This window comes from Bacillus rossius, chromosome 1 (genome assembly GCF_032445375.1).
Source record: "Bacillus rossius redtenbacheri isolate Brsri chromosome 1, Brsri_v3, whole genome shotgun sequence".
In the NCBI taxonomy this organism is placed as follows: Eukaryota; Metazoa; Arthropoda; class Insecta; order Phasmatodea; family Bacillidae; genus Bacillus; species Bacillus rossius.
Window position 1 is genome coordinate 261,014,556 of NC_086330.1, and position 12,861 is coordinate 261,027,416.

At 38.4% G+C, this 12,861-nt stretch overlaps 1 protein-coding gene across 2 annotated transcripts in view; it reads right to left on the reverse strand.

The window, feature by feature from the left end:
• Positions 1 to 3,934: 3,934 nt before the first annotated feature.
• The window catches only part of LOC134527525 (E3 ubiquitin-protein ligase synoviolin B), a 118,597-nt gene continuing 109,670 nt past the window's right edge, over positions 3,935 to 12,861 (reverse strand). Inside the window, exons 12-13 of one of the 2 annotated variants that reach the window (XM_063360270.1) lie at positions 10,071 to 10,218; positions 3,938 to 7,356 (exon numbers count right to left, since the gene is read on the reverse strand). In XM_063360270.1, the coding sequence (XP_063216340.1) occupies positions 7,327 to 7,356; positions 10,071 to 10,218 (178 nt within the window). In that variant the 3' untranslated portion in view covers positions 3,938 to 7,326. Of the gene's footprint in view, positions 10,219 to 12,861 lie in introns of both variants that reach the window. The other variant, XM_063360269.1, reaches the window with a different exon arrangement.

Genomic DNA, 12,861 nt, shown 5'->3' on the forward strand with positions numbered 1-12,861 from the left:
AACCAGCAGCTGCACACAGACACACACACCAACTCTCTCTCTCTCTCTCTCCTAGTCCGACTCGCAACAACGGCATCTGCTCTCACTCTCACTCTCTCTCACAGTCTGCCTCGCACGAGAGGCATCTGCTCTCAATCTCTCTCTCACAGTCTGCCTCGCACGAGCGGCATCTGCTCACACTCTCACTCTCTCTCAGTCTGCCTCGCACCAGCGGCATCTGCTCACACTCTCACAGTCTGCCTCGCACCAGCGGCATCTGCTCTCAATCTCACTCTCTCTCACGGTCCACCTCGCACCAGCCGCAGCTGCTCTCACTCTCACTCACAGTATTTCTCGTACCAGCGGCATCTGCTCTCACTCTCACTCTCTCTCACAGTCCACCTCGCACCAGCCGCAGCTGCTCTCACTCTCACTCTCTCTCACAGTCAGCCTCGCACGAGCGACATCTGCTCATACTTTCACTCTCTCTCACAGTATGCCTCGCACCAGCGGCATCTGCTCTCACTTTCTCTCTCAGTCTGCCTCGCACCAGCGGCATCTGCTCATACTTTCACTCTCTCTCACAGTCTGCCTCGCACCAGCGGCATCTGCTCTCAATCTCACTCTCTCTCACAGTCTGCCTCGCACCGGTGGCATCTGCTCTCACTCTCGCTCACAGTCCGCATCGCACGAGCGGCTTCTGATCTCACTCTCACTCTCTCTCACAGTATGCCTTGTACCAGCGGCATCTGCTCTCACTCTCCCTCACAGTCTGCCTCGCCCGTGCGGCTTCTGCTCTCACTCTCACTCTCTCATACAGTCTGCCTCGCCCCAGCGGCATATGCTCTGACTCTCACTCACAGTCCACCTCGCACCAGCGGCATCTGCTCTCAATCTCACTCTCTCTTACAGTCTGCCTCGAACCAGCGGCATCTACTCTCACTCTCTCTCAGTCCGCCTCGCACGAGTGGCATATGCTCTCACTCTCACTCTCTCTCACAGTATTTCTCGTACCAGCGGCATCTGCTCTCACTCTCACTCTCACTCTCTCTCACAGTCCACCTCGCACCAGCCGCAGCTGCTCTCACTCTCTCACAGTCAGCCTCGCACGAGCGACATCTGCTCTCACTCTCACTCTCTCTGTCTGCCTCGCACCAGCGGCATCTGCTCATACTTTCACTCTCTCTCACAGTATGCCTCGCCTCAAAATTTGAGTGTAATTTTTTTTTTAGTTTGCATTTTTATGAAATGGCTTAGCTCTTTTAATATCTGTATTATTCTTATGTATTTCACCTATCATTGGTCCTCTTAATGATAAAACAATTAGGGCCCAAAAACTGTCATCAGGGAGATATGCTTATCGCATCCAACATCACTCATTCAGCACTACAGGGTCAACATATTTTGAACGTGTGCGTGTGTGTGTGTATGTGTGTGTATGTTTGTGTGTATGTTTGTGTGTGTGTGTGTATGTGTATATATATATATATATCTATCTCTTCCCCTACTTTCCTCTCTGTCTAGCTTCTCTCTCGCTATCCTCCATGCCCTTACTGCCAGCTGGCAAGATGTTTGGTCTGCACTATTGCCCACAACTTTCCTTTCTCACATACCAGCTGGAAATGGAATAAACATTCACTTTCTTGTTCACCTCATGTTATCCTTCGAGTACAAGAAAGAGGCCCATGTGTACTGAATACTAACCTTTCTCTGAGAATAGAACTCCACCAGTGAACAAGCAATCACGCGTGCATTTTACTCTTATGCAAACTGCACAATATGAGATACCAAGAAAATCACTGAATACATCAGTTAGCCTTGCCATCTTGGATTTTAGACATTTTTACTACAATTTAAATGTTGATTTATTCATAGAGAGCTCTGGCATGACAAGGTGAATATAAAACTTTACCAAGCCTTTGCAGCTCATAACGGTTTTGTGTCTGAAACGGTCGGGAAGAAATAACCGATTACATACTTAACAGTGGCAACTAGAACTGTTGTAGTAATCATTTTAGTGTCCTCGACTGCAAAGTTCTATGCCAATTCGAGCTATTGAAAGTAATGCAGAAGCTTTTTCCAAAGGTTTTACATTAGAAAAACCAAGATGGTGGAGCCTAATCTTCCCCTTAAAAGTAAAGCAAATGAACCGTGATTTGTTAGGGTATTAGTCGCAACTCTTATGGTTTTTATTCTGTAGTGTTATAGGTTGTTGTTAAGAAGACGTTAGTCAAAATACAGTAGAACCCCGATTTAACGAAGTGCTATGGTTACCGAAAATGTTTACTCTAAATCGATGTTTCGTTAAATCCGATTTTCCGATTTTCAATGACCCCCGCACTCATAATCGCGTCCCTACCGTTTCCATATCGTAGACAGGGTCGACGCTGATATATTGTGCTGCCGTGCTATCTCAGACTTCGTCAACTTTACATCTTCAACGTCTTTTAATCTCGCTCGTACGGCCCCCGGTTCGTACGTACACCTCGGTCGTACATACAGATTTTCAGAGACCGTAAAAAATGATGCACAAAATAAAAGTTTAAAAATATGTAAAGTGTAAGAAATACGTTAAAGTGTATTAAAATACAGTCGCAACCTGCAGCGTTTATAACAAATACGAGCTACATACACATTGCGTCACAGTAAAAAATAAAAAAATTGGCCGCAAATTGATGGAAAATTTCCGTCGATAGCGCGCCGTACGCGGAGAAAGGTCATTGTACTCGGTCAGCTGCTGTTACGGCGCGGCGTAGCCGCCGGCTGACTCTTTGTTCGCTGAGCTGCGCAGCACTTATAAAAAACGTATTCCAAAAACTAAACGCCACGCACAAAGCTCTTACTGAGAATAATAAAGCTGTAGCAAACCGTATGTATTCGGTACCGAGTAACAGGTGCGCCATCTAGTAACGAGTAACGAAACGTTACACACGGCTGCATTTCGTTACTCGCATTTTTCGTATGTTTTACGCATGCGTGCGCATATTCGATGAATTTGCGTTACAAAGAACGATGTTTGTTTATTAAGTAAAGTATAATTTGGAAATTCGTCGTCAAAGTTTTTTTACTGTTTATTAAAGGTATTGTGTGTGTAGACAAAGTTTGAGATTGGAACAGAAACAACGTAAGAAAGTATTGTTTACAAATTAGAAATATGTTTTTATTATCGCGTATTTTCACGTTTTTTTGTTCTTATCTTAAAAGAGATAGTATAAAAAAGCCGCTCTAATGATATTTTATTGTTTCTTGGTTAACAAAAACTGTTAATTATCAAATATTGTTAATTGTTTATATTCTATTTATTATTATTTACGCGACGTCATACTGTACGCGTACGCAATACGTCTCGATTTGTTGCTGCAACATAACATAGCATGTTATGCGGTATCAGAAGTAACGAGTAATGTAACGTGATACGATAGTAACGAATACATACGGGGACGCTTTTTTTCGTTACTTTTACACCTCTAGAGAATAATGATAATGGCGTATTGGTGTGACGTGGTCACAAGTTGAAAAAACCTGGAGGATGGGAAAGGGAATATTTGGAAACGTGTGATTATTGGCTAGCACTGTTACTATGCGGGCGTGTTTGGAAGATAACGTGGTGAGTCAAGCCAGGCATAGAAGAGGGGGAGGGGGATGCGGACAAAGAAACCCTTCATGACGTCATGTGTCGCGGACAGTCTATCTATCCAGGCGCGCGCAATGGCACGCACCTACGCAATTCAGTTACAGCGCCCGGAGTTTTTAAGCAATTTGAACAACTTTTTTAATTTTTTCGTATTTGGACAGATGATGCAAAGGCACATATTAATATATAGTACCTCCATTCTATTACTGACACCACAAAGTGTAATTTTTAATAAGATTACATTACTATTTACTTTAATTTTTTGGAAATCTATATTATTATTTTAATAAATTGGTGTTTTTTTGATGGTTCCTGAAAACCTTTACGTTAAATCGCTGTTTTAGTTAAATCCGTGTTCGCAAAATCGGGGTTCTACTGTATTAATGAGCATATGGCAGGTGGAAACATTTCATAGTCTAGGTTAAATTGGCATCAGTCCAGGACAAAACACAGTTTTTTTCTTTCTTTTTTCAATTTGCCAACAGTTTTAACTCAATGGGTATAGTGCCAATTCTATTTCATATTTTTTTTGTGTTACAAGTTAGTGATTTAAAAATGCTCACTTTCTTGTTGGGCTTTTGTTCTCTCAAAATAGTTTTTCAGCACTAACAACAATAACAAACTAGTATGTACAAATGTTAATAATATATGTTTACAATTTTTACATACTGGATTCATTTATTTAACATAACTGGATGGCAGGGACAGTAAAACATACAATTTTGCTAGAACATGCACATTGATTAATCACTGTATTTACAAACACTACAAATGGTAAACTGCAGAGAGTTTGAAGGAAAAATTATGAAGCAAACTCAAAATTAATTACTGTAAATAAAGGATCTTTTAAAAATAACTGGTCACTCCAAAATCAGACCTAACCAAAAATAATTCTCTTGATACTGGCAATGGCAAAACTTACAACCAAGCAGATACCAGTGAAAGAAATAAAACATGTTTCTATGTACAAAAATATTGAAAATAAAATGGCTATACAAACCCCTAATAAGAACATAACAAGCTTGATCATTTATACAATTTTAATTTACACAGCACATTCAAAATTACACCAAACACACACTTCAGCCGATTTACATTTTATATTACAAAAGTACTTTATCAAAATAAAATGAGAGTTGTTTTTAACCATTTTACAAAATGACATATTATTTTTTTCTTTCCTGTACAGAAGATGAGGTGGTAATCACAATATTTCATCTTTGTTTTACACTTTGTGTTAAACATGTTGGTAGTGAAATTGATACTTCTGGCCACTGGGAATTATTATACAAACTTATATTCATAATTTAAATATAAGCCTATAAAAAAACACATTTACTTCAATAAGAAGGCCTTTTACTTCTGAACTAACACTTCTAAAACCAACAAAGACTTGCATCCGGTGTAAAAAGATTGATAGAATGTTTTCATTTCCCATGTCAGGTCATAACTCATAGAAAAGAAGCCTAGGGTAATGCGTAACTGAAATACGTTCATGCTATAGGTGTCTGAGTAAGATAACTGCCTGCAATACAATGTTTGCATATTTATATCTCAGGAGTAAAATTTTAAACTATTAACTTCCCAGAAAATAATTAAAAACATTTATGAAATAATTTAGTTAAAAAAATCGTTAATAAAAATTTCTCAAAAACTCAAGACAAATAACTTTGATACATAGTAGTCAATAAGGTGGACCATGTGCCAAATGATACAAGTACAGCAAGCATGGAAAAAAAATCAAATAACCAAAGTAAAAAAAATTATTTAATAAAGCAAGGTCAAAATATGGATAGAACTGTTTCAATTTTTATCATTAATTTACATCAATAGACAAGCAAAGGAAAAATTTTTAAAAGTAAATATTGACCATCTATTTTACTGCAAGTAGGGCTTTGTTATTTCTTTAGTACAAATTATGCTATAAAGTTTTTGAATACCAATCTTTTTTAAGCAAATATGACAAAATTACAAAGTCTACAAATATTTTGGAAACAAATAAGCCTTCTTCATAATACTTATTCTTTACAGCCTGAAAATATATGTGTAACATGTTCTTGTCCATTGAACAATTTTTGGATCTATCACTCTGTCATTTTGTAGCAGTACAATTAAGCATGGAAGTAATCAAAGTCCAAAATTTCATATTATTCTTGTAGAATAATGTAGTCTCACACCATGAAATTAAATGTCTTTATTTGCAGATTCCCATTCACATTTAGGTATATGTGCATCAATATGCAAACCAGACTGGTAATAAAATTATTTTTTTAAGTTATAGTATAAAGCTTATCGTTGTAAAACACGTAAGCAACATGCAGATTGTAATTAACTACATAGAGGTTAATTACAGCATATATAATACATTAGCAACAACCAGTTTAAAATTTTTTTTTACCAAGAATATAGTTTCTTTCAATAACCATTGTTTTAACTCACATGGTAACCTAGTTGAGATAAAAATAATATTATTGACAAAAACCAAAACAATAAAAATAGGATACTTTTTTTTTAACTAATACAGGAGTTTATGAAACTCAGGTAGCAAGTAACATACTACAAATGTTTCACACAGCAGAGATGTCTGAAAATAATCTACATTAAAACTTAAAAGTGAGACAAGCTACATTAAGTACGCAAAATAAAATTATGTTGACGATGCAAGTGCAGATTATTTCATAAGTTGTTGAGAAAGTATAGCAAATCGAGTGACTAGCCTAGAAAATTCTGTGTACCTTATAAAAAGTAAACAAAATCTAACCCTTAAATAACATCAAAAATAAGGAAAAAACAATTTTTGACTTATAAAACATCTCACAAAGTCAATTGTAGCCATCACCAGAATTAGCTGCAGCTTATTTGTGGTCAATCACTTGCAAGACAGTTGCTCAAAATTTTAAAATTACAATGGAGTAAAGGAATTTCATAGACCCAATATTTTTCAGCTCAAACTGGAAGGGTTGGAAAATATTACAGTTCACACTATGACTTAAGAACTGAGACCACCTCATGTTTGATGCATGGCTGAGAGCAACAGCTTAATGTTATATGATAAAAACAAACATAATATGAACTAGATCTACTGTTTGCAGGAATGAGTTAGCTGATTTTTTATAAACCTATAAGCTATAACATTTCCAGACACGATTTCAGACAGATCATTTAAATGGAAAATCTTTAACTATTTGTATTTTATGTTCAACTAAAAAATGAAGTAGAAATTTCAAATTCAAATTCACAAAAGGCAAATGGAAATAAACAAATTTGTGACTTCCCACACCGTTAATTACTTTTTCACGACTTTCGTGGCCTGTAATCACCTGACTTCAGATGAGCCACTGTTCAGACTTTGGGCACCTCCGGTTATCTGCTGGGTGGGAGGAGCTACTTGGTATGTAGTGTATGGCACCAGCGCAAGGTCTGAACATTCCCTACATCCCGATGTCTGGTCTCGGCTCAGCAGCATGCTTGTGACGGCACCGGCCGTCGCTACCAAGTTGCGATTTGGGCCTCACTGCAAGCGGCCGAGTGGCCCGGACAGAGGTTGTGATATTTGGGAGAGGTGACACTGGGCTGTTCTGGAAGCAAGGATGCATTGCTTTCAAGGTTGTACGCGCCATTAGGCGAGTTCACGGGTCGTCATGTAGTTGACATTTGCTCGGTCAGAAGATAAGTCGCTGTCAGCCGCATGTTATAGGTCAGGTCCTCCGTCATTATTGATGCCCCTCTTGAGAGGCCAGCCCCTAAGGGAAAGAGATTTTGGTCTTATTTTAAGCACATTCAAATGTTAGAGATAATTTTAAGTTCAGCAAGTAAGGCCTAAATTAAAAATAAACGTTTTTGATGCAAACTGTTATTTACAGAGTTTAATTTGAATTATTTAAGTTGTAAGTGGGTTAGTAAATATTAATTTGTAACCGGAAAGACTGATATGTAATTTTAAGTATAATATTGCCAATAATAACTTTTGATTTTACAGAATTTAGTGGTCAAGTTATTTTTAGTAAATTTAAGTCCTCTAATTAGGTAAACTCCACCAGAAGCACCCTGTCTTAAGACTTACCAATCCCTGTGGATTTGTGTTGGAACAACTGTTGTACATCCTCTCGTTTGTAGTTGCTATACTGTTGTTAGGATGAGTTACACTCCTCCCCCCCCCCCCCCCCCCCCCCACCTTTTGAGATCAAGAAATGATTATGATAATGCATATGAAAATGATTTAAAGATTGTGCTGATAATGCATGGCTACACTTTATCCATTTATTTCCCCCATACATTTGGTAGTTGGCCGACGACCCACAAGGATAAATACCTAAATGACTATGAAACTTTCCATGTTAAAAGTTCAATGCGACTGGCTACTTTATGACAATAGAAATACATGCAACTTTTTTTTGGAGTCTCAATTTTTGAAATATTTGAGTAATTGGACACATCAATAACATTAGATTAATTTACCTGGGATAATTAATAATTGTGTCATAAATGAGCAAGTAACTAAAAAGTTTTGATTTCTATAATCAAATTTGTTTTCATTTTCGATACACAGTCAAAACCTTTGAAATAAGATTTTCATAGTTAATAGTGAATATTTTTTATAAAAAAAAAAATTTATTTTCATTAACATTAAAACATCTCTCACAAAGTTTAAAAAGGGTAATATTCCATATAAATACAAAATAATTAGCTGCTAGGTACCAAAACTCCTTAAGGGTAGGAGATTTGGGATACGAGCATGTGTTAAAAAACTAACGTCCCTTCCTCCCCAATGTGTGTCTGGTGAAAACATCTTTTAGCCAGTGTAAGTTGCTATCATATGGGGGGAGGGGTTTCTGGATTCCCCAATGGCTCTAGAAGGAAACACCTAAACAAAAGCCCAAATGTTGCAGATTGGGAGCAATCTGAATAGCAGCGAGTCCAAGCAAGACACGGTATCGCTGAGATGATTAGCCAACAGTGCAACTTTCAAGTCTGCCTGAATTCAACAGAGACAAGAACGTATTGCATTTTTTGGTGCTCATACAATTTAAATCCCCTTTAAACAGAACTGCCTCTTGTTAAAATCAAGACATACTGTCTTCCAAACCATTATATAGTTTTAGAAAGCCAACAATGCTGCAAGCAGCTGATCATACACACCAAACAAACACACAAAGTGTTGTCAAGCTAACCTAAACATGTCACGACCACAACAGAAATTCCCGTACAAACACCAACAAGAGGAGCAGTCTTAAAGCAACCCCACTGTCACAGAACAGCAGTCCACTGAACATTACTGTAACTCGCAAGTGGCCTCAACCACTGGTGCCATACATATACCCTTGCGTCCACCAGCACCAGTGAAAGCAACAGACGTTACTGCCTACATTGCACATGGCTAGCTAGTAGCGTGGTGGGTTTCAGTGGCCGAGGGTCATGTGCGCAACCCTTCCAAAATAAAATTGAAAATCCAGGTTCATTTCACATCAAACCAATACTAGCAAAAATTGTATTGTAAAAATGTTTTTAGGTATGTATAAGGCTTTAAATAATTTCATGTTAGTAAAATAATAAGACAAACTTGCAATTAACTGAATTGGTAAATTTTGAAGTAACATTTAAAAAAGATGAGGTAATTTGGAAAGGGTGAAAATGTCATAGTATTTTCAATAGCTTACTACAACATTTATGAGCCACTCCCTTGAACTGGTCCTGAATTAGACACGGGGTTGAACTACTACACATGTGTAGCAACTTAAGAGATAGTTACCATGGATGAATGTTGTTGTCTGAAGAAAATGTTAACATTCAAGCTGCAGGGAATCCTTCATGAATATGATTCTGTGCATTTGAAAGTGTTCAGAATAATTTTCTCAGCTGAGAAACATTCTCAATCAAACAACATCCTGATCTGCACCGGAAGATATGTATTCATGCAAATACACTGAGCAAATGAAATGCTAACTTCGTTAAATTTGGAGAGAAAATAACGAAAAATCAAAAGGAAGATAGCAGTAACTTTAAAGGGAAATTTCTAAATGTATTCCTAGGTACATTAGATGCTGCAATTATTATTTTCTTTAAGTAATTTTTGTAAATTGTACGTCTCAAATGCAGGTGTTGACTTCAGTCAACATTAATTACTTGTTGGCATGAGTCACTACATTTCCTAACATCCAAACAATGCATAATCCTTGCCTGTGGTTCAACAAAATTTCAATCCTTTAAACTTCAGTTTGCTTCCTTCCATAATTAGAATATACCAAAATTTCACCAAAAAAACAACAAAAATGCTTAACCAATAAATCAAAGTGAAATATCAAGCCAATTTTGTGGCCTTGGTCGGTTATTTTGGAGAGTTCATCGATTCGTAATCACATTGCGATGACCCGTCGCTCATACGTGGCAACGCGAAGCGCAGGGTACATCACTTTGCCGCCTCGTCCTGGGCAAACTTCTGCAGGCGTCTCCTGCGCACCTCATCTTGCTCCCTGGACAGCTCCTGGCCGTGTGCAGGCGTGCAGTCGCTCGCGCTGGGCCCAGGCTGCGCGCTGGGCCCAGGCTGCGCGCTCGGCCCAGGCTGCGCGCTCGGCCCGGCCGCAGCCTCGCCGTAGTCTTCCCTGTTGCTACGCATGACACCACACACACGACTACCACAAGGCAGGTACCGCCTTCACAACACACAAACACCAAAACTCGCTTGACAGTTAAAAGGGAAATATAATAAAATTAGCCAGAGTTTGAGTGCGCATGCGTTTCGTGAGCGTGTGTGACCACATCTCGAACAAAGTCGATAGTCCCCACCCCCCTTTGACTAAAAGTTTAAACGTCTGAGAACTGCAAGACGTAATCTTCGTGTCTGTCTCGACAGGTGATGCATGAAGCACGTATTCCATTCACCCCTCGTTTTGAACTGTGCCTTATCTTTGCAAGGTGCATTCCCACGTTATTAATAGCAACATTTCATGCAACTGCAACAACATAACACTTTCTGGCTATAATGCGATAGCATCTGAGCTTCCCCTCCTTACCAAAATTTCCTCAAAATATCCTTTGCCTTGTGGTTCAGGGACAAGAGAAGTAACAAGAGGGGAAGGGGGAAAAAGGAGTGGGCGATTAGAGCCCCTTCCTCATGTAGTAATAAAGTAGGACAGGTTGAAGACTAGAACCTTCTGTGAAAATGTTAACAAATCAGATCTATATTTACTAAATATGTATGTGTGTGTGTGGGTTGAAGGGAAAAAAAAAAAACTAATGGCAGCAACTTATGACAGCAATAAAGTATTTTCTTTTCAGAAACAGCATCAGCTACACAGCGAGGATAGCAGACACCCTTTCCTTCTTCCCACGCTCCTTTTATTTACCTTTTCTAGCTCCACTGATCTCCCCTCCTTGAACATACACGGCGACGGTCACTGCGGTTATCTTAGTGTAGTCTCGGTTCCGTTAAGCGTCTGACCATTTCATTCCTAATTAAAACAACCTTTGCAGATGCAAAAATATCTGTAGATACCTTTACAACTCGTATTAAATTTTTACAACTTTGACTCTATGCATATTTTTTTCCATAGTATGCAATTGAGACATTCTTGGAAGGTTCAGGAATATAACTTTAACTTAAATTTTCTATATTCTTTTATGTATTACGAGTACTTGTAGTTACTAGGATCATTCCGCCGATGTCAGCTTTCGTAGTAGCGAGGTTCCACTGGTTCTGAATATTGACACTTAACCAGTAGCCTAGTGATTATAAGCAAGTTGTAACATAGATATTATTATGTATTTTCTGTTATCCCGACTAGACTAAATCCCAATGAGTACGGATAAAATTTACCCTACTGTACCTGTGCTAAAACCAAGTTTCAAATATAACTAACTCAGCTAATGTTACATAATTAAAAAAAATATATATCTGACCTTGACGGTGTAGAGGGACAGTCAGCTGCTTCTCTTAGCGACTACCTCCACTTTATTAAGTAATATATAACATCTTACATTATCTTGACGGTTTCATTATGATTAGGCCTACTTTTTTTTTTAGGTATTATTAAATTAAGTTTAAGTAAACAACATATTACGTACCGATATTAAAGGTATGTTCATGCGGAAGGTTTATCGGCCGGCCTCAACACACAGCTGCCAATATAAATAAGAAAAGCACGGTGGCGTTGAGTGTAAGTATGACTGATTTGGCAGTTTATTGATAAAAAGTGGATAAAAAGACTGTCGTAGTAATTTCTCACACAGCTAACCAGTTGGAAGCTACTAGTATAAATTAAACAAAAATATAAGTGCAAATATAACTTAACTCTGTTACAGGAAGTGTTAACTTCAGCCTGAGCTGTAATGCTGTGACTTGCAGGTATCTTGCTTAGTTATTTATAACTCTATTGTGTTCCTTGGATTTGGTGTTGCTTGTTAATGCTCCCCTACTCATCGCATCAATCTTGAAACTTTTATCGCATCTCTTGCATCTGCAGTGGTTCTGTCTTTCACATCCTCGGCAGTCCACGGGAACTCAGACTCATAGTGACAGGAATACTTAGAAGACATTTTCCTAATTACTTTCTAACAAACTGTTCTGCGTAGAACTGGTGCTGAACAGAGCAAATTAGAACAAGAACGTGCCGAGCCGCACGCCGGAGTGTCAATGATCACCTTCCCCCTCCTTCCCCACGAGTGACATACTGCTGCTATGAGAAGAGGAGAAATAAGACACGTCTGGGAACACTCCAGTCGCTGCCACCATGAAACTGTATAGGTTCAATGCCTGATTATTTTCAGAAGCTACAATGTATGTCTAATATAAAAATTGTCCGAATTCCACACGCAGCACGTTACCAACAGAGAAGTAAAATTCCAGAGAGTTTCCTGGTTTTTCCCAGGCCTTTTATAATTCCTGACATTTTCCTGGTTTTCCCCGTTTCCCCGGTTTGGAAGAACCACCCTGGATATGGCTAACACAAATACCATAAAAAAAATTAAGAAGTTATTACCAAGAATCACATAATCCACACCATAATGTAATGTCTGCACCTGTGTTTTTGAAATCATCAAGATGTTTTTGGGAAAGAACTGCAGAATGTCCGCACAACTTTACATTTCATGTTGTTCTACTGTATTATCCATGCTTTATTTTGTTATGGTCTCTTTTTATGCTGCACAATTAGGAACAAAGTAGTCAGAACCAGAGAGAGGCAGTTCTAATGTCCACCAAACAATACATGTTAAGTCATTGTTGCTCATAGGCAAGTCATATGGATGTTGCA